The following is a 22,396-nucleotide window of genomic DNA, read 5'->3' as shown; positions in this document are numbered from 1 at the left end:
CCTGCAGCCCCGGGCTCCATTGCATTCACAGCACTGCAAACCCCTGCAAACCCCGGGCAGTGATGGCAAGCCCAGCTGCCCCTGCAGGGGCTGCCTCCCCCCTGCTCAGCAGAGAGAAGGGGGCTCCCTGTCCCTGGAGCACAGCCCAGCTCTCCTGTCCTGGCAGAGGACTGTGCTCTGTGGCACTGGACAGAGCCCTGACTCCACACAGAGGGGAAGCTCTGACATCAGCAGGTACAGACACCCACACTGGCAGCAACAAACTCAGGGGGTATTAACAGCTGGGGGCTGAAGGCTCCAGTAACCTCCAGCTCTAAAAATCTGCCCCTTTGTCTCTAAACTGGGGATTCTCCAACCCTGAAAACCTCTGAACAGCACCTGGAACCACATCCCGACTCCGCAGGTCGTGAATGACAAACAGTAAATGGTAAAAGCTAACAATTTCTGCATCTGACTGGCCTACACAAGACCTACCAGAAGAATTAGAGCAGCATTAGAGCATTTGGCAGTAGGATAATTAAGAAATAATACATTTACAAGTTTGCTAATCTCAGAAGATAATCTTGTTCTGGCTGTGGTTAGAAAACAATGGAGGTTCACATCCCTAATGGATTTTTGACCATCCGTGTGCTCCACAGGCTACCTCTAAGAGGTAAAAAAATAAACACCAGAAAAATGGTTAAGAGTAACTGTTTTGATCATTAACAGAACATTGTCTTCAGTTACATGAGTGTTTAAATCTGAAAAAGGGATATGAGAGAAAAGCACTTGAGCACAGCCCTCAGCTGTGACCTGAGGAGGAACACCAGGTGCCAGTTTCAGTGAGGAAACTGGTCACAAGGGCTGGGATCAGACTGGTAAAACTTGGGATCCAGAGCAGGAGCAGTGCCAGTTCCCTGGGGCTGACAGCACGGCACATCAGCTTTGCTCAAGGCAGTGTGTGAGCAGTTCATTTCTCACAGCTTGTCCCTGTAGTTCCTCTCTTTCCTCATCCAACATTATTGGGAACATCTTCCTGTTCTTGACAATGGGAATGTCAACATTTTATTAACATGTGTAAATATTATATAGGCTTCAATATTCACACATGCATAACCTTAAGTAGGCTGTATTTCTATTTACAACTACTTATTTAAATTGCTTCCTTTAGATATAGAATTCTCTCTTCTAGACCCACTGAGCTCTCATATGGATGAGATCTCCTTTGATCCTTCACAACTGCAAAATTTTGGTGCAGCTTTGCTTGCCAGAGGTGCCACTTTGCTCACTGATGGAGATCATTCTAAGAAAACACTGTGGGCAAGAGCGCTCTGCTGGTCTAGTTATCCGTCCTCAAGCAACTTGAGGTGTCACTGGACAACCTCAACTGGATTTGAGAGAGAAGTGCTTGTCTCAAACACACTCCAGATCTCACCAGCACTCAGGTAGCTGAGCCCAGGCTGAGGCCCTGCCTGCTCCTCTGGGCTGCTCCAGTGGATCTCAGAGCTCTCACACCAGTCCATGGTCTCCTCCCATGCAGCTCCCCGCAGCCCCTGTTCCCAAAAGCCTGCGATTTAAGCCCAGGGGATCAGGCCCAAAGCTGTGACCGTGTCCTTGGAGGAATCCAAAGGAACACACTTGGCAAACTGCCCTCAGAGCTTCCCGGAGCGCCGCGGGCACCCAGTCCTGCCCAGGGCAGCTACAGGCAAACAGCAGAAACACAGTGGGAGGAGATGACCAGGAGATAGATCAGGAACAACAGCATCATGTGATGGAACACAGGGACAGGAAAATGGGGGGAAAGACTGGTGGAAGGGCAAGCAAGGCAAGTGTGCAGAGACAACCTCTGCCAGGGCTCCACACGGACAGTGCACGAGCTTGCTCTGACCCAAAAGACTCAACATGTCAGGGCTGTGCTGACCTCAGACTATTAAATCAGGTTTATTAGGTCTGGATTGACAATTTATTACTGAATCAGAGCTGGCTCATCTTTGAGTGTTAGAGTCTGAGACGCTTGCTCACATACATTTTGGAGAAATAACGTAGCATCCTACAGCTCTTCAGTTCACCACACACATCAGTAGCTATATTTCAAATGTAGGTTATTATAACTTCCTTGTATTTTTTATGCCCAACAAATGAATGGGTCAACTCAGTGGTGAATAGACAACACTTCTGAAAAAGAAAACCATTCTTTTAAGTACCTTACTATTCAAATATTTTTTTTTTTTAAATTTTCCTTAAAAAGGACTGGATTATAGTCAAAGCACTGGATCTGATACCTCTGAGGATTTTTTTTAACATTCAGTTGTAATAGTTCAATGTTGATCTCCTCTGATAGTCACAGCATTTAAGCCAGTGACCTGACTACATGCTGAATAGGGAATTTTTTTTCCTGAGTTTACTGTCACAACATTTTTTACAATACAGGAAAGGAAAAGGAAAACAATCTGCAAGATGTTTTATACAATTTGTAACACCCCTGTTAATTTCACCTAATGCTTTTCTTTTTGAAATTGATTTATCTTAGTTTCTGCCAGGATAAGAAATGCAAGAGCTGCTCTCCCAAACTTCACAATGTGTTGCAAGAGATTTTAGCATTGGAGTGGGGATTAATCCTGGAGCACAAAAGGAGGGAAAGAAGAGATTTAAAGGCAAGCAGGCACACAGCTTTGTGCTGAGAAAGAAAAAGCCCCCCCAAGAAGCACACACAGGGATCCAACTGCCCTAATGTCTGCTGCTGCAGGTCTTCCCTCCAGTCTTCTTTTAAAATCATTTTCTATGAAGATGGAAAGTACCAGGTTAGAAATATTTTAAGATTGATTCAATAGAAAATTAAGGTTTGGAATGCATGCAGACACCTCAACTGAATTTGTGGTGCAATACAGCAAGTACTTCAAACCCCAGCTGAGGCAGCACCTCCTGATCCTCTGAAGAGATCACTCCTCACTTCGTGCCTTACCTGCCTTGCAACATGGAAAAATTTGCTTCTCTGTGTTGTTTAGGAAAATGAATTTTACAGAGATTGAATTTGTTTTACACAGTGTCTGCTCCAGAGCCCTGGGGGGATCAGATTGCCACAGCTCAAAGCACACCAGATCTGAGTGACTCTTGATCACTCAAAGTGTGACCCCTCAGGGTTTGTTTTGTTTGTTTTCCCATGAAAAACACAAAGATATGTACCAGGCATTTACTTTTTAAGATTGTACACTGTACCCTCCCCAGCATTATCCATTTCACATTTTATTTCCTTCAGATGGCTGCCATATGGCCCTTGTGATTTATTTCACCTGAGCTTCCTCAGTTGTTCCAAACTTCCTCCTTAGGGACTATGATTTCTGTTAAGGACACACATTGATCTTCCCTGAGATGGAACGTGGAAGAAAAATTTGAAAGTCCTTTCCCCAAGTAAAAACTGCTATAAATATCAATTTAACTTCTCTGTTGCTTTATTTTTTAATTATCCCTCCGTGTCAGTCACAAGGCCTAGAGTCTCACCAATGGCATAGGTGCACTTCAAACAGCTTTAAATCACATATTCTTTAGTCAGTCTGCTGCCCCTTTGGTTTGTTGCTGCCAGAGGAAGAGAGCAGTATAAAAGCTGGGTGGTGTTGTGTGGTTACTGCAGTGACTGAACCAGTGCACAGCCTGCCAGAGATCACATCTCTTTCTGGGTGTGATTTCACAGAAAAGCTGTGGCTCTCTGAGAGCTGCTGCTGTGGTGGGGGAGATCTGTGTCCCTCAGTCAGAGGCAGCCTCCCCACGAGCACACCCAGGGGCTGCTCACAGGTAAATCATTACAGCACCTGCACTGCCCCTCTGGGAGGGCAGACAAGTGAGGCTTCCTGATGCAAAGCTGCAAAATGTGAAGTCAATCAATGGTCAAAAAGAAAAGCTGGAAGAAAAGAACAGCCCTAATCCCTGATTTCCAGTTCCATGCTCTTTCCCTCAGAGATAGACTCACTTTTTACCCATCTTATGGATCTCTCTCAGGATGGAATTTACCTGTGTGGATTGGTACTGGACTGAGTTCCCTTTTACCTGCCAGCAGCTGCTTTCCATGTCCAGCACTCTGCAGTTGTAAAGTTCAGAAGTGTAGAAAGACAAGTCTGTAAAATGAACTATAACTGGGCAAACTCTGAGTTCTCAAATGCATATCCCCAGCAAAGCAAAATAGAACCCGTGGGTACACTGAGAATCATTTCTCTGAAAATGAGTGAGCTCTGTGCCCAAGCCCTTTCAGCTGTGGAGCTGATCAAAACAAGGTCACAATGATGTCCTCCTTTAATGAAAGAAATGTTCCTTTTTCCTTCCTCTTTTCTGGGACACAGGTGAGCTGGTTTTGTTCAAACGTTCAACATTTTAACGAAGATCCCTTTGAAATCACCCTTGAAAATGGAGGCCTAATAGGTTTAGGTTTCAAACAGTTCCTGGAAACAGGAGGTCAGAATCCAAAAATCTTTCAGACAATGTCAGTGCATCTGTGAGAATCTTACATGGAGACAACAAAGTACTCCAAAACCGGCTTGTTACTTCTTGTGTGGAAGAAAAGTAAAAGAAACAAAGGAAAAAAAGTGGCTCAAATTCCCAGTTCTGGAATAATTGGCCCTTCCATCTCTGGTTGTGCAGGTAGGAGACACACAGGCATTCCAGAAAGGAAGGCCTAGGTAAAAAATCACCAAACATCCCCTCAGCTCCAGAGAACCACTCCTTCCTGCCCCTGGCTCAAGGGAAGGCTGACACAGGAGTCAGAGCAGGGGACTCCCCACTCAGTCATGCCCAGACAGTTTCTAACCCTAAAGTGTTTCGATTCAAACCTTCCTACGCCAGACAGCTCCAGAACACAAGACAGAAGGGCTTTTGTGTTATTGCTAACTAAAAACTAGCACCAACATCAAAATCCTGCCTCACAGAACAGGTTTTACCATGCTTCCTTCTCACAGGAAACCTGAATCAAGTGTTTAGTATTTCACTGAAAAGTGAGGGCACAGCAGAGAGAATGCTGGTAAAGTGAGAATAACACATCATGCATGCTCTCAGATGTTCATTTCTGTGCTAGTGAAAAATCACAGAGAGCAGTTTAAACAAATCTTAACATGTCTCATGCCCAGAAATGGGATTCCTCCTACAAACACCTTGGGCATGAATATCACAACATCTTCCTCTTGTGTCCAGCCTCCTCCCACTCTACTCTATTCACTTACCAAAACCAAACAGGTATTTTTATCTTTTTTCACCTCTTACCACAGTAAATCAGAATATTGTGAACCTTCTATAACAAGGCCAAACAAGTTATGGGGTCCATTGTTTCATGTCTCAAAAAGCATTCTTAAAAAACCCAGATGGACAGACAGACACCCATTACTTTCCTGAAAACAGATTCGTGCTCATGTAAAAAACTCCGCTTTGAATGCATCTGTTAGGTGCAGATTTGGTGATGGATTTGTAACCCAACGTACCTTGGCTTTCAGATCAGCACAGATCTCCAGTTGCTTTTGCCTGGAGTCAGCCAGCACCACTTGTGCCTCACGAGCAGCAGCAGCTTCAGCAGCAGCAGCCACGGCCCTGAGGACAAAGGCTTTCCTGACCCGAGCCCAGGCTGACAGCAAGACTCTGCGCTGGCTCTGGATGGAGTGGAAATGATCCCAAGCCTTCTCGTGAGCAACCTGAAAGGGGAAGGCATTTCAGAAAGACCTAAAAGCTATTTGTTAATAAAATTATAATTCTGGACATTTTTGTAAACCTGGCTGTAACTGATTTAGTTCTTGTGTCACCAATATTCCCACGGAAAACACAGTGCAGGCCCAGGGCACTCTCCAGGTGCCATGGATGTCACCATGTCCTGGTGTCCTGGGCAGTGACACCCTCCAGCACCACAGCATTCCCCTGGCCCACTGCTCTCTGTTCAGCTGTGCTTTTGCAATGGGAATAAAGGAAATGCAACAGTCCCTCCCTGCCCATAACATATAAGCAGGTCCTTCAGTATATCTCCAGAGATATTGAGCACTTCCAGCAAGATGAGGCTTTTCCTAGCAAATTCTGATCTGCAGAGAAATGGGACACCAATAACAGCAATTGTACAAAAGATACAGGGAAGAATCAGCTTCACTTCTTTCCTAGCAGGAAATTTGGAAATAAAATCCTAGTTGGCCAAGCAGCACAGTGCCACCACCAGAGTCACCACCTAGCAAAAATGGGGAGTGTTTAATCCAAGATCCACTTGCTTTGGCCTAATTCAGTGAGGTTCATGAGGATATTCAAGGTTCAAGGCCTTGGTGGAAGCAGTGTCAGTAAGGCTGCATAGAATGCAGCAGCAGAGTCTTGAACCTGTCTTATATCCCCAGAATACATGGGGATGAATGAGACTCTAGAGCTGGCTGGCTGCTCTCAGGTGTCCAGGGGACCATTCCTGATGCTAATTCCAGGCCTCTGGCAGGGAGCAGGGGATGCTGACTCACCTGGTGCCTGGCTCACAGATATTCCTATCAGCCCTCGCTGGCTGAAGCTGCACCTGCACTCAGCCTCAGCAGCTGCCAGGGCTGCTGCCCCAGACTCTCCTGGGCAAGGCAGGGGCTGGAGTTTGCTCCTCCAAACACAGAGCTCCCCCAGGATCTGCTCTGGGATCAGGCTCTGAGTGCCTGACCCCTGGCCACTCGGCATGGGGGGAGGGAGGTGAGGAAGGCTCCGGGCTGCTGTTCCAGTGAGACACAAACATGTTCTAAGAGCAGTGGTTTAACATTTCCACAGTCATCATGCTAATACACGTACCAAGACACATCAACTCAATGTGGAATTAGGATTTTTAAATTTTAAATGAACCTTCCAAGGTGTAGGGAAAGCCTTTAATAGTGTTTGTGCTTAAAACATGCCTGCATTGTCCAAAGCACGTGACTATTCAGCCCTATTCAGTCCAGGGCAAAATTTCTGAAATCCACAAGGACTTTATTTTTAGTGAAACTGTGGCTAATTAGCAGTATCATTCTCTGTCATTCCTTTGCACTAGACACTCCTCAAACGCAGGGAAGTAGATGGTCTAAAAATACAGGCAGAGATAAGAAAAGCCTCCTACTTTCCTTATGACATCCTGAAGTGTTCTGGCCTCGAAATGGGTTTCTCAATTAGCTGCTATGTGCTTACTCACTGTGGAGTGCAAAGGAATCAGCAATCAATTTGAAAGCATTATGTATATAAAAATAGCCTCTCCCTTAGAGTGGGAGATAACTTTCTACTCTTCCTGCTATATATGTGGCACAGAACAATTAAAATAACTATTTCAAGACAGTGCAACAAGGCTGTACATCCTCACGAAAAATAAAAACACCAAGAGAAGCAGAATGGCACAACACAGCTATAAAACTGTACAGCAGAAACAATGCTAACAACTTATTTTTGTGAGTTTGGCTGTAAGACTATGTGAAACTAAAAAATCTGCCCAGGAGTTGTTTTGAAGAGATGATAGGTTTTAAAATTCCTGCATTTTAAAAACAGGGATGTTTCTTCTCTACCATGCACAATAAAATTTATAATTAAGAAATTTTTAAAATGAAAAAAATTTAATAAACATACATTCTTTAATACAATAGTTCACTACATAGTTTAAGAATTTGTGTATTTGAATGAACAGGTAAACCAGCACTGACCAGCTCCTGCCTGGATTTGTGGGGAAGATACCTCTGCAGCATATCCAGGTACAAAGTCCTCCTCCTCTGAAGATCACTTGGGTACTGATTGATAACAGTCTGGAAAACCCACTGATCTTCCTCCTTCCAGTCACTGTTCCTATAGAAATACAAAATAATCCATCCCAGTATAACTTAACCACTGAAAAGGAGGAGTTTGGTTCTGGACAGCCCAGCCCCAGTGGGCTCACAGTCCTGGTGCTGTAAACTGATGTTGGGTTAGAGGTGACAAAATCAGATTAATGAAATAAAGCCAACATGCATTGCTTTGCTGATATGACATTTACCGTGTCATCATTTGAGAGAATTGTTCTGTTTCTAACCTGGCTTTTTACTGAGGAATGTCACTGTGTTTCTCAAACGTGCCACATAACTGGATAATCATTGACCCCACAGGGAAAATACAGTGTAAAAGAACAAGAAGATGAGACTCCACCACTGAGCACTAAATAAATGATCAAAAGGGAATGAACCAAGTGACAATCCTTGCACACAGCTAAATGAGGATCTAGGTTACCAAACTCCTAACAGCCATAAATTCATCAGCAAGGCATGAAAGTCACCATTTTTTAGAGCAGGATCTATAGTAATCAGCTTGCATGCCTCTGTCTCAGAAAATGAGAGCAGCAAGAAGTACCATCCATCTGAGAGAATACCACAGGCTGGGATGCAGATTTTTAGCCTCAATCTGAACTCTTGGCCCTGAAGGGATTAATGTCAGGCTGTCATTGTCAGCATTAACATCCAAGCAGCAACACTGAGTCAGACCAAAAGGTCTCTAGCCCAGTGACCTGGTTTCAGAAGTGACTAAGAGCCCAGGGATAATTAAAAGAAGGCAATCGTGAGACTCTACCACGCCCCAAATTCCTGCTGCCTCCAGCTGCTGCAGTTCCTGGACTCCCCAGGCCAGCAGCCCTGTCTCAGTATTCCGTAGCACTGCATCCAGTGAGATGTTGGAACAGGCAGAAAGAACAGGTGCTTCAAAAAGGGGACTTTTGTGAGAAACCTAGCAGGAAATTAATATTAAGCTGGACTCCATGATCTACCATTAAAGGAATCGGTAATTCTCCTCTGTGAGTCCTGACACACCTCCGGATGAGGTGACACACCTCCGGATGAGGTGACACACCTCCGGATGAGGTGACACCTGAACGTGTCCCTTCATGTTCAGGTGTCACAGTGGGGAGACAGTTCTAAGAGCTGAGATTGGTTTTGTAACGCTTTGTTTTGGCTATTTGTGCCCCTGCAGGTGGGTGATCAAGCCGAGATCCGCCTGCAGAGCGGGGTGAGATCCCCCCGGTCAGGGACCACCCGGGCACTGGGGAGCCGCGAGCAGCCCCAGCCCGGCCGCTCCTGCCGGCTCCTGTGCTGCTCTGAGGGCAGCTACCCACCAACCTGGCACTGCCCGAAACAAGGAGGAGCCTGAGGGAGACCCTCGGGGAGCAGTCAGCTGGAGGGAGAGCGACAAGGACTTTATTGTAAGTGGGGACAAACTGACTGCCAATGCCTTGGTTTGTCAGCTGTGCCAAAATTTGTCAGCTGTGCTGAGATTTTGTCAGCTGCTCACAGAAAAATAGTGAAAAAAAAAACCCAAATCCAACCAAAAAACCCAAAAACCATGACCCAGCCCAGCATATTCATAGCCACCAAACACATGGAGAATTTCAACATATCCTGCTGAGTGAATCTGAGATGTCACCTCACTTCTGCAAAATTCCAGAAAGGAATATCTCATCTAAAACAAGTCTGAAAAGTGCCAACACATTTGACTTGAATATTTGAGGTATTATCAAGTTTCTACACTGTCAAGGTATTGACAAACATTTGCCAGGCTGAATGCCTGACCCAAATTTTAAATGTGGAGCTCGGTTCTCTTGTGTGCAGCGTTGTACCCGAGCGCAGCACAATCCCGATTTTGTGTCAGAGCTGAAACACAGCGATTGTCTCACCCGCACAGCCCTGAGGCAGCTGCTTCCTTTGAAACAGATTTGCCCAGCACTAATCCCTGGCTTTACACACTCCACGGAATACAAACAGCTCCAGGGGAACTCCCTCTCCCCGCTGCAATCCCGCAGATCCCGGCAGAGGGGACCGGCAGAGGGGACCGGCAGAGGGGACCGGCTCTGCGCCGCGTCCACCGGCAGGAGCACACAGGGCCACCGTGACAGAGTGCCACCACACAGTGCCACCGTGACAGAGTGCCACCACACAGTGCCACCGTGCCACCCACACACACTGCCACCGTGACTGAGTGCCACCGTGCCACCACACACACACCATGCCAGAGTGCCACCATGCCACCACACATAGTGCCACCGTGACAGTGTCACCGTGCCACCACACCGTGCCAGCATGGCAGAGTGCCACCGTGCCACCACACGGTGCCAGCGTGGCAGAGTGGCACCGTGCCACCACACGGTGCCATCACACACTCTGTGCCACCAGGTGAAGCGCAGCCCCCGCTGTCCCCAGCAGCGCTGCCCATTGCAGGGGCCTGGAGGAGGGGCTGACTCCCCTCCACTCTGTCCTGCTCTCCCATTCCTTTCAAAGGATGCTGCACAGGATGCAGTGCTGAGTCTGCAGTGCTCCATTCATCCTTCTGTGATTTAAATAATTCAGAAACCCTTGAAAATTGTGGAAAAAATATAATAGTGCTTAGAGAATCATTCTAACAGACATCAGTCCAAGCCCTCAATTTGTGGGATAGCTCACGACCTGGGTATCTCCCAAGCACAAAATTTGCATTTCAGCAACATCAAAAAAAAATTTAAATTAGATTATAAAAATATTGTAATCCTGTATAAGGCTTGGAAAACAAATCCAAGCTCTTCTTCCATTTCTAAAAGCAATGACTACTGCAATGTGTATTCCAGTGTGAATGAAAATCACACAGAATAGACCAGACCAGAACATCATCTTACTCTAAAGTTTCTGTTTTGAACATTTTATGTACATTTTCCAAAGTCTCTGTTCCAGACAGTCTGAAGTGTTTAAAAAATGGGATGTGCAATGCCAGAGCAGTATTAACTGAAGGTTTCTTTATGTACAACCAACATTTGATGGCAGAGGAAGTGAAGTGGCCAAGTGACCCAGCTGAAGTGACCAAGCTGTTGTGTTATCATAGAATCACGTGCGACTGAGCAACTTCTCAGCTCACACAAATAAGAACAGAATGCATTGCAGGAGGATGTGTGGTCTCTCTGGGCACAGAGCAGTGACTGCCAAGGCTTTGTTAGGGCTGCATCAACAGCAGAGCACGGGGGGTACACACCAAGGTCGAGGACCTGTCACTCCATTTCTGACAGCATTATCTGTGCCAGTTGATTCACAGTCACATGATGAATTATGGAATACTTCAATCACAAGGCTGCATCTTTGCAAACTCATAGGATATCTCCATGCAAATTAGCCAATATAAATGTAAGAAGTGAGTTGAGTTTTACAAACCCATACCTTGGAAGCAAGCAATGCTATAAGAACAAAGTCTTTCTTTTTTTAAAATTGAAAACTAATTTTTAATCCTGTTGTGGATAAAATCATTGGAACATAAATGAACAACACATTAAAAATTTGGAGACCAGAAGGTAAACAAGAGTCCCAAGGTGTAGTTTTAAATCAAATGCCTGAGATGACTGCTGGTGGTTCATTTATGACTCCCTCCATTTCCAGTTCTCAGGACTGGCACACTGGCCCAAGCTGGGTCTGTGGCCCTGCACCCCAGCAGATTCCTGCCCCACCACCAGCAGGTCCCCCAGCTCCATCCACTGCATTTTCCCATCCAGAGGTGACACCCTCCTTCCTTCAAAGTGCCACTGCACACGTGTTTAGGCTACAACGGATTTTCTTTCCATTGCAAATATGGCATTTTATCTTCAAGTTCTGATATTATTTAATTATTGGTGCAAAATTAGCTAGCTCCAGACCTAAACTCATGCCTGGCCTATGATCAGTGAAAATACAGTGGCTGATTTTTCAAGCCTTTTCAGAAATTATGTTGTCTATATCCACTTCTATCTATTGTTCAGTAGCACACATGCTGTGTGAGTCAAGGATTTTAATTTATGAATTTTCACCAAAATTGTGTTGATCATAAGCTTTGATTAAAACCTCCAGGAAGACTTTGTACATATTTAGTGACTTAGCATTTGTCACAGGTTTTCTCATTGACATTGTTAAAACTTCTTCTGTAAGAGAAACCATAACAAAATATCCGAGAGAGCATCAAGAAAACTGCTTAAATTTGCCATTTGTGGCTCCATAAACCAAAACAATTTCCAATAGGTATTATGTTCTAACTGCTAGGATGCTCCAGTAGTAAGATATATGTTTCAGATATCACAAGAAGATTATACAGAATATTTGTACAATCTGTACAAAGGAGAAGTAGATAATAACACCCCTTTCTATGCAGCCCCTGTTTCAGCACACCAGACTCTTTCAGCAGCAGGGCCAGAACAAACACTGCCCTGTTTGTGTACACAGAAAACCAATTTGGAAGCAACATGTGATTGTTTTACCAAAGAAATTCAGGGCCCTTCCTGTTCTCCCCAATTTCTCCTGCCTGGGCTTCAAACCATTCCACTGGCCTGCCCCTTCTTAGTCATTGGCACCCTGAAGCCATCCAAAGGAATTTCAGGGATGGCAAAAGCAAAGGCTGTGCAATGTCTGCAGCTCAGGGCCTCCTGGACTCTAGACAGCCTCAGCAGAAAGGCTAAGCTTTTTATTATTGATACACAGGTTTATTACACTTCTAGGTCACTATGAATACTGCTCTTCCAATAAACATTTTCATTTACCGAAAAATCTCTCCTCCTTTTGGTTATATGAATCAGAGCTATACACATCTTTTACTTTTCTTTGTGATGACAATTACTGCAGTGATCCCAAACTTGTGAAAAGGTTGGTCCTTTTTTGTCTGCTTGATTGATAAAAGCCCTGGAGGTGTGTCTTGGAAAAAGACTGTACTTTTCTGTCATAACCTTGCTGGTGTAATTACCATAGAGAAGGAGCAATTTCCATTCCTGCAAGAGCATTTGCAAAGGACATTGGATGCACACCAGACTGCTGGTTCCTTAATCCACTAAACACATTGCTTATTATTTCAGCTGATAACTCCTGCAAGGACTGCCTTCATCCAGCTGTGAGAGCACCGACTGTCCAAGCCCAGGGCTGGGCAGTGCCTCCACTGCTTGCACAGAGCAGAGCCACACCGAGTGGCACAGCACCCACAGCACAGCCCAGGGACCAGCTCAGCCCTGCACAGCCCCACACAGGTGTGGCAGTACCTGCACAGCACCCAGAGCACAGCCCAGGGACCAGCCCAGCCCCGCACAGGTGTGGCAGTACCTGCACAGAGCCACCCAGAGCACAGCCCAGGGACCAGCCCAGCCCCACACAGGTGTGGCAGTACCTGCACAGAGCCACCCAGAGCACCCAAAGCACAGCCCAGGGACCAGCTCAGCCCTGCACAGCCCCACACAGGTGTGGCAGTACCTGCACAGAGCCTCCAGCTGCTGATCCACCTCCTGCAGCCTGGCCCCGTAGCCGCGGGCGAGCTCCTGGTACTGCTCCATCACCAAGGCCTGCAGGTCAGGGTAGGGGCACTCCAGGGACACCAGCTCAGGAGGAACTCCAAGGAAAAGCCCGTTTTTCTCTTCAGAAGAGTGCACTAATGCCTGCAATGAAGAAATGCTGCTCAGGGCACTACTCTGCATCATATTTACCCCCTCAATCAACTTCTACTTGAACTTTTAAGGAAAAGCTTACATTTTCTTTGTACTCTTCGAGCTCTCTTTCCAAAGCCAGACTTTCAAGGATGAGACTTTCCAAAATTGCCTTCTGTTGATTCTTCATAAATCTGATCTATTTCATTAAACATGTTACTGTTACTCTCTCTTGCTACAAGATGAAAACTCTAATTTAGCAGCAGAGTCGGATTTCCAGCCCCTCACTGCTAGGCTTTTACAGACTTTGCTGAGCAGATTTACACCATGACAAGAATGGGGGGTTATGTAGCTCACACTCTGTATGTGAGCTACATTCTCAAAGTTCAACAAAAAAATAAATGAAAATGCTAAAAATATGGTGATAGTAAATTGTAAAAATAAAGTTAGAATACCAACCTGCTGTAACACCTCAGCTGAATTGATCTTGGGTTTCTGACAAGACTCTTTGGAGAGGTAACGCTGCACTTGAGACAGCTTGAGTTTCAAATCCTCCTTTAGCTGCCAGACAGGAACCAAAGTGTTTGTTTGATAAGTGTCCCACTCCTTGGACAATTTCTGCTCTGTATGAACATAAAGCTTTCTCAAACACACAAAGAATGTTACACAGCACTGTGCTCTGTAAATCTAAACCTGTCAATGAAGGGATTAAAAAACCCAAACGAACAATCAAGATAATGTTGACTATAAAAAAATAATTAAGAAATTAATAAAAAATTCTTACCCAATTCCCTCAAATCAAAAAAAAAGTTGTTCTTATGGCTTTCTTCATCAAGAAAACTCTTCATTTCTTCTTCTGCTTTTTGCCTGAAGGAAATGAACATGCATTTTGCAGAAAGACTTAATTTCTTATTCATTACATTTGCAAGAATGATGAGCCTCAAATACTCCAATAATTACATTAAAAAGGAGATTCTTTGCCTGGGAAGGTGTGAAGGCCTTGGACACAGAGATGGTAAAGAAGCCACAAATGCTCTTGTTGAGTGCCCAGGGTAACGGACAAGAGCACTGTCAATGTCCCCTGCTGTGTGACCTCAGCACAGGCCCAGAGACAGCCTCCAAAGGAACTAAAAGGCACCGAAAACTTCTGATGCTCTTGCAAAGACACAGGCTTCAGATGCTGCAGGTCAGCTGAACAGCTCTGAGAGCAACGTTCCTGTTCTCCCTGCCCTCAGGTGAGCTCTTCATGTCACAGACCCCTCTCCACATGGGTCACAAACCTTCATTCCCCACACAAAAACTCCTTCAGATCAGGTGTCAATCTTTTTTTCTCAGAGTCCCTTGAATCAATCATGCCAGCCCAAAAACTGTCTGCTGGTCTCTTTAGTAGTCACTCATTCAGACTCCTCAGCCCTTACCTGCTCTCACTCAGTCTTTTATACTCCTGCCACCACACCTGACGATGCTGTTTCAGCAGCATTTGCTCTTTGCTAATTTTTGACACTTGCTCTGCCTTTTTAATCTGCAGGGAAAATTAAAGGCTGTGTTTTGAACATATTCAACAGCTTTATCAAATGTCTTTACATGAAAATTTTAAATACAGAATGATGAACCTAATAAAACTGGTTTTTAAAGCTGTGTTTTTCTAAAGAACAGTGGGGTCAAATGTAACCAACTTTCATTAAATAAGTTTGTTGCATTTCAAATCACAATTAATGAGAGGAGAAAGTAAAAAAAAAAAAAAAAAATCAGTTTTCTTCTTTCCTGTCCCATCCCAATGTCCCTGGAAATAAAGATGAGGAAGGATAAGCAGAAAAACAAAAAACACACTTTCTTACAGGTGGGAAGAGGAAAGACTGAAAATATGTCAAGAAAAAGAATTCAAAAATGTATTACTAAAAAAGAAGTTTTTTTACAAAATCCAATTAGAGAGGCTCTCAAACTGAGGACTTCACAAAAACTTTGCTTCACACTTTGGATAAAACAAGAATACCTGCTTTTGAACAGATGGAGCTCCTGCTTAGACCAGAGGAAAGCCTGCCAGGGGAAGGCTGCTGAAGTGGATCCAGCTGACTCTGGCCAGCCAGCAATGAAGGAAGAGGGATCAGAAGCCTGAGAGAAGTGGTTTCCTCTGTCCCTGGCCCTCGGTGCCTGCTGAGGACCCTGCTCGGTGCTCCCTGGCCATCCCTTTCCTGCAGAGCTGCACCAGCAGCTCCCACAGCTCCCACACCGACCCTTTTCCCTGCCCAGCTCCCCCTCACAGATGCACTGTCCTATGGCAAATGGCAGCAGGGCAGGAAAACACACGGGAAAGGCTTGTCTTAGTCCAGAACAGGGAGAAACGAATGAAGAGCTCACTCCACATCTAGTTCAGCAAAGGAACCATGTTTCAGGCCGAAACTGCTGGGACTGCACTTGGCTCAGCTGGAGACAGCCTGCAGCTGTCCTGCCCAGGGCCAAGGAGACAGCCTGCAGCTGCAGGTCCCGGTGGCTTTGTGCAGGAGACAGCCTGCAGCTGCAGGTCCCGGTGGCTTTGTGCAGGAGATCACCTGCAGCTGCAGGTCCCGGTGGCTTTGTGCAGGAGACCATCTGCAGCTGCAGGTCCGGGTGGCTTTGTGCAGGAGACCATCTGCAGCTGCAGGTCCCGGTGGCTTTGTGCAGGAGACAGCCTGCAGCTGCAGGTCCCGGTGGCTTTGTGCAGGAGATCACCTGCAGCTGCAGGTCCTGGTGGCTTTGTGCAGGAGATAGCCTGCAGCTGCAGGTCCCGGTGGCTTTGTGCAGGAGATCACCTGCAGCTGCAGGTCCCGGTGGCTTTGTGCAGGAGACCACCTGCAGCTGCAGGTCCCGGTGGCTTTGTGCAGGAGATCACCTGCAGCTGCAGGTCCTGGTGGCTTTGTGCAGGAGATCACCTGCAGCTGCAGGTCCTGGTGGCTTTGTGCAGGAGACCATCTGCAGCTGCAGGTCCTGGTGGCTTTGTGCAGGAGACCACCTGCAGCTGCAGGTCCTGGTGGCTTTGTGCAGGTGACCACCTGCAGCTGTCCTGCCCAGGGCCAAGCTGCACAAAGCCGCTGGGACCCCCCGTGCTCACACTCACCAGAGCACCGAGCAGCCCCCAGAGACACGGACTGTCCCTGTCCCCTGGCTGCCCCGCCGGGCTGGGGACACCGGCAGGGAAAGGTGCGGGACTGCTCTGGGCAGCGCGTGTGACCCCTGATCTGAACAAAGTCCCCACTTTGACATTAACACATCCACAGCACAGTTTAGCTATGATAAACTTTCATATTTGACCCCCTCTGGCTGACAGAAATATGGTCACTGAATTTCAAACGCCTTCACATTACAAATAAAACAAAAATCATACCTTTAACTGAATTTGTGCAGAGGCCATTTTTGCCTCTGCAGCAAGTTCATACAGATGTTTGTAGTCAACGGGTTTGAACTTCTGGCTGCAAAGAGCATTTCTGGCAGGAACCACCAAATTGTCTAGTCATCATATAAAACACATAAAGACACTTCAAATTCTTGAGAAATAATTTAAGTGCAAGGCATAAAATGAAAGCTGTGTAGATAGAAATCAAAACCAAGGTTTTCAACACTGGAAATTTTCATACCAATATCATTAGCTGGTGAATGACAATTTGAAACAAACAAATTAATATATTAACATCAAAATGATATAAGAAACAGTAACCAGTTATCAGTTTACAAAAAGTTAATTTGAAAAGTCTTTAGCTAACATGTGAATTTAGTTATCAATTAATTTTAAACTGTGTTTACAGACATTGCAATAACTTCTAATAAAGAAATATGTAAGTTTCAATAAATGCATCCTTCTTGCACTGATTGGAAAACTGCCTCAATGATTTTTGCAACCTGGGTTGAGCAGCAGGAGTAGTTTTGTTCTAGAAGGTATAAAATTGAGGTACAATTACAATTGTAAATGAACTACCTGAACTTTTGCCCTAGCACTGTGAAGGCCTCGTGCCCAGATACTCATTCTACCCAAGCCAGGAGGCTTACAGGGATAAGGGATGGGCATTTCCACAACCTCTGCTGCAGTTTTCCTTAGTAGTGAATTTGGCCATTATGTTTTGCATTCCCTACTAAGCCCCCTGGCTGGAAGTGCTGTGCCTGACACGTGGTTTTACAGAGGGGTAAAAGCCTCCCCAGGACTGTCATTTGCTGCCTGCCCACGCAAAGCTGACAGCACATCTCCAGACAATGCCTCGCTGGGGAAGGGTTTTTCCAGGTCCCCCTGCCCTAGACAGGCAGAGACTGGGCACAGAATGGATGGGAGTAGCCCTGGGAAGAGCAACTTGGGGATCCTGTGGGCAAAACAACTGGGCATGAGCTGGCACGGAGCCCAGCAAGCCGGCCTGGGCCTGGCCTGCAGGAGAGGCAGCGTGGAGTTTAGTTATTAATTATTTCATGAATGGTGCCAGGGGAGATGTTCTGCCCCTCTGCTCTGCACCTGGACCTGCAGAGACCAACACTCATCTCCAGGACCCTGGCACAGGGGGACAGAAACCTGGCCCAGAGACCATGGAAATGGGCTGGAGCATTTCTCCTGTGAAGACAGGCTGAGAGAGGTGGGGATGTTTGGCTAGAGGACACTCCAGGGAAGCTTTATTGCAGCCTCTTGGTATGTAAAGGGGGCTTGTATGGGAAACAGAAAGGCTCTTCAGCAGGATCTGTAAGTGACAGCGTGAGGGGCAGCAGGTGCAGCCTGAAGGGAGGGTGGATACAGACAGGAACTAAAGAAGGAATTGTTCCCCGGCAGGGTGGGCAGGCCTTGGCACAGGGTGCCCAGAGCAGCTGGGGCTGCCCCTGGATCCCTGGCAGTGCCCAGGGCCAGGCTGGACACTGGGGCTGGGAGCAGCTGGGGCAGGGGAAGGTGTCCCTTCTATGGCAGGGTGGGTGGGATGGACCCTAAGGTCCCTTCCAACCCAAAGCACGACCAGGGTGCTATAACAGCTCCTGCATGAGGCTATTAATTGCAGAGTGCTTCATAAACAGTGGAGAAAACAATTAAACATGATAGCACACATACCTCCACCACTAATCCTATGAGCTGAAAACAACGTTCCATGGTCCAGTTCATCCATTTTTATTTTTTATGTATTTTTTATACCTGTTGAGAAACAAACATATGTTTTGAGAATACCAACATTGTGAATGCAATCTAAAAACATTTTCAAAAATATCTATTGTTTTTTGAGAAGAGGTTCATCTCACTAAAAATGTAATTAGACAGTAATTAGACAGAAATTCCTCCAGTTTATCTTTCACTTTAGGAGAGATTTCATGTGCCTCATACCATTTAGCAGCCAAGAAAAGAAAATTCTATTTCCTTTATGAATTTGTAATGCTGTGACATAACTCATCTATTCTTTGCTTTGTGCTTTTCAAAATATGAGTCCCTCGATCCAAATGTCAGATCAGGTTTTGAGGTGTTCTTTGATTTATAGAAATTAAGCCTGAAAAGATCACTCCATCTGGAGACTGCCCAGGTCCCTTTACCCCTCTGTGTAAGGCCTGTGAAACCAGGGCAGTTGTTTGGGCAGCACTGGCTCAGCTCTGGGTGAGCAGCCCGTATCAAACACCCACATCATCGTGGGTCAAGGGATGTGTCAGATGCAGTAAGTTACACAACACACTCAAAAAATGTCTTGTGTGTGTCCAACCCCTTACTTTCAATCAAGCATGCACTGGTGTCATCCCAGGTCTGGCACAGAAACAAAAGCAATAGGCCCACCTGAGGTGTTTCAGCTGAACTGAATCAGCAGCTGAGTCACTCCAGAAAGGAAAGGCCATGTCCAGCAAGGCTCCCCACGAACCCTCTCCCCCAAACCCAGCCAAAGTACTGTGCCAAAGTTTCATACACACAACATTCCATCTCTTTGTCACACCTTTGACATTTGCCTGGTGCCACAGCAAGCAGCAACACAGCAAATAGTACAGCAGCAAAATTTATTCATTTGTGGAGTTATTTCCTCGCTGTTCCAGTGAGATGAACTAGTTTATCCCTACAAACTCCACGGATGGCACAATGCAACAGGAAGGTGGGAAGGAAGACCAGCAGAAGAAATGTAAAGGGAACTACTCTGACAGAGAGCTATTAATGTCAATCAAATAAAAAGGTGAGACTGCAGCTGAAGACAGTTTAGAGTTACTTTGCTGTGAACTGTTTGACACTCTGCATCCAGCCCTCTGCCACAGACAGTCAGTCTTCCTCCTGCCTGCTTTTTGTGGTTTCTGATCATCTGAGCTCTGCTTCTACTGACAAACTTGGGAAGGGACTACCACAGTGACTCTCATCTACACCGTACAATGAAGGCAAAAATAACACTGATGGAAAATTGGGAGTACTCAACAGCTCTAAGAAGATTGGATCCATCACAGCCACTTCCCTCTATTAAAACCTTGTATTACTGCTCCCTGCACAGCTGCACATCAGCGTCATTCCCCCGGACTGCACATCTGGGGACCCATCAGCCTAATCTGGGTCCATCTGGCCAGCTTTAAAGGACAAGCTTCTAACACAAGACACTCTGTCCTTTTTGAAAAATAACTATGGATACTAGAAAGATTAGCAGCAGCAGCAGAGCTACCCCTCTGGGTTATTTATTTATTTGTTTGTTCATTTGGCAAATTGTTAATATCTTCTTTCTACTGACATGTTTCTGATTTAATGTCAGTATTTGAAAAAAACTTCACACATATTAACCTTAGCTTCACCTCCTTTCACAAGAATCCAAGAATACATCTCGAGAACAGAACAGATGCAAAAAAATTTACTGGTCATTTTCTATAAATTTAGGGCTACTGTATTTTATGAACCAAGCCCTTGTTCCCTTCTACCCAACCCATTTCTCTTTCCACAATGATGTCATACATTTGTATTTGATCTCAGCCTTTCATGGGCATTATTTTCTGTTATTCAACATTATGACCTAACTAAAACACTGAAAGAGAATGCTGAGATGGTTCTGGAAAAGGACAAGATCCATATAATCTGAATTTTATCTTCAGTAACTAATAAACTTACTAATCAAAATGATAAAAGCAGTGCCATATTATAGTTATATTTATTTCTGCTTTAATGCAGGTATATCTAGAAGCCTCTCCAATACTATAAAAGTCCATCTAAGCCCAAATTCCAATACCCTGCCTCAAAGCTTTGCTCAAACTCCATTGCAGGCTCTAGGCTGGGAGTCTTGATGCATCTTAAAAAGTGCACAAGATCAAGCAGCCACCAGGCAGGAGTCCCTGGACACAGAAATCTGTCCCCCAAGAGTGCCGAGTCAGCTCTGCCTACAGCCAACCACAGCTGAACCTGTTAGCAGCAGTACAAAGCACAAGGTTTATCAAATCTCTTTCTGCTTCTTGACAATTTAGTATTTCACTATTCACGGAACTCTTTAAGGCAATAAAAACGTGTTCTCTTAAAAGATTTCATCTCCAATTCAACCAAACTCTTCAGTACATTCTTAATGTAAGCCCTTGCTGGTGTCTGAGGTACATGACCTATGTTTGTTCTTACATATGGAAATAGCCCATATTGAGGCAAGGCTCTCCTTCCTTTCATTTAAATAGAAATTAAACTCCCCAGTGCCAGTCAGCATTCCAGGAAGAAGTAAAGCCTGGTGCCTACCCATACAGCTCCTGGGGATGAGTCAGGTCCAGCCCAGGCCCCAGTTCCACAAGTGAGTGCTCCCAGTGAGTTTAACCAGTGATTTTAGAAGTCTAATTCCACTGTCTCCACTCAACAAGTTGTTTGCATGCATAAACCTTTGCAGATCTGGGTCACCAGTGCCATTTTCCCTCCCAGCTAAAGTGCTGCTCCTCAAGTGAGGGACAGATGGATTTCTGGCAGGGAGGAACAGTGCTTAAGGAGCCAGACATGCCTTTTGAAACAATTTCTTGTGCACGTTTTAAATCGCTCACATTATTAAATGCAAAAATCAATAGTATGAATCGAGTCCTCACAAAGGACAATTTAGCAGCACCACCAGTGGCAGCACAGGCAGTGCTCCTGGGTTTGTGTGAAGGAAGGATGCAGAATCCTGCCACAGCAGGTGCCACAGTCCTCTCCAAGGCTCACCTGATGAACGGCTGGGGCTACACCACCAAAATCCAGAGCTGAGCCACAGAGTCACTGAGAGCAGCACCAACAGGAACTTGGATTATACATTAGAGCAGAGGTCCCTAGAAAATACAGACTCAGGAAAAATCCCCCAAATCAGAAGTCCCTTATTCCCAGTGCTCTCTTTTGAATATCTGGCTATGTCTTGAACATTTTGTGGAAGGCTTTTTAAAAGATTTTAAAGTTTAATGGAAATGTTAATTGCCTAGCTACTGCATGTTTTCATTTAAAGAAAAAGCATATTAATATGCAGTTGTTGAACCCTCTGATCCTAATTATTGTTGAGGAAAAGAGGCAAAGATTCACTCCCACTGTAGGGTGTGGAGTACAAATAACAAACAAATAATGAGCTTGATCCCTTAATCAGATCCTTTCTCTTCTAGTTGAACTAACTATCTGAAAATGGCACCCATCCAGAACGTGTTAATCTTGCAGCAGTCAATCCTTTCCACAGGAAGAAAATACAGAGTATAATACTTCTATCATTCGCTGCCAAAACAGTTTCTAGAAAAATCCCATTGTTTGATTGTAATATAAATTTACATTCCCCTAAAGAAAGAATTATAGCTCTCTTTGAAATAAAGTCAAGTCTCAGAAATGGTATGTTCCCGAAAGAGACACAGTCCTTTTTGTCTATGATAATCTCATTACTTCCTCATTAAGTAAAACTTAATCCAAATTAGGAAGATCAATTTGAGTAACATTTAAAACAATCAGCTTCATGGACTGCTCTGTCACACTGCAGGGGTAGGGAATAGCTCATCTGCTTTCTGAGGATCTGCACATCACAAGGGAACTCTACTTCCCCTCCATTCTTGGAATATTCTTAGAAAATCCAAGAGAAAATAAACTTTAAGAACACTTGGAAAAAACGTGGAAACAAGCAGATAAAAAAAGGAAGTAAATGCTTTAGAAGTTGGTAAGTTGAC

At 45.2% G+C, this 22,396-nt stretch overlaps 1 protein-coding gene across 2 annotated transcripts in view; it reads right to left on the bottom strand.

Moving 5' to 3' along the window:
• The window catches only part of CCDC148 (coiled-coil domain containing 148), a 45,134-nt gene that overhangs the window by 15,584 nt on the left and 7,154 nt on the right, over window positions 1-22,396 (bottom strand). For both annotated transcript variants that reach the window (XM_030241682.2, XM_030241683.2), the window contains exons 2-10: window positions 18,372-18,452; window positions 16,683-16,804; window positions 14,740-14,843; window positions 14,106-14,188; window positions 13,781-13,944; window positions 13,425-13,520; window positions 13,152-13,333; window positions 7,620-7,758; window positions 5,439-5,645 (exon numbers count right to left, since the gene is read on the bottom strand). In XM_030241682.2, coding sequence (XP_030097542.2) covers window positions 5,439-5,645; window positions 7,620-7,758; window positions 13,152-13,333; window positions 13,425-13,520; window positions 13,781-13,944; window positions 14,106-14,188; window positions 14,740-14,843; window positions 16,683-16,804; window positions 18,372-18,426 — 1,152 coding nt within the window. In that variant the 5' untranslated portion in view covers window positions 18,427-18,452. The remainder of the gene's footprint in view (window positions 1-5,438; window positions 5,646-7,619; window positions 7,759-13,151; window positions 13,334-13,424; window positions 13,521-13,780; window positions 13,945-14,105; window positions 14,189-14,739; window positions 14,844-16,682; window positions 16,805-18,371; window positions 18,453-22,396) is intronic.

This window comes from Serinus canaria, chromosome 7, assembly GCF_022539315.1.
Source record: "Serinus canaria isolate serCan28SL12 chromosome 7, serCan2020, whole genome shotgun sequence".
In the NCBI taxonomy this organism is placed as follows: Eukaryota; Metazoa; Chordata; class Aves; order Passeriformes; family Fringillidae; genus Serinus; species Serinus canaria.
This window is presented reverse-complemented; position numbering and strand designations above follow the sequence as displayed.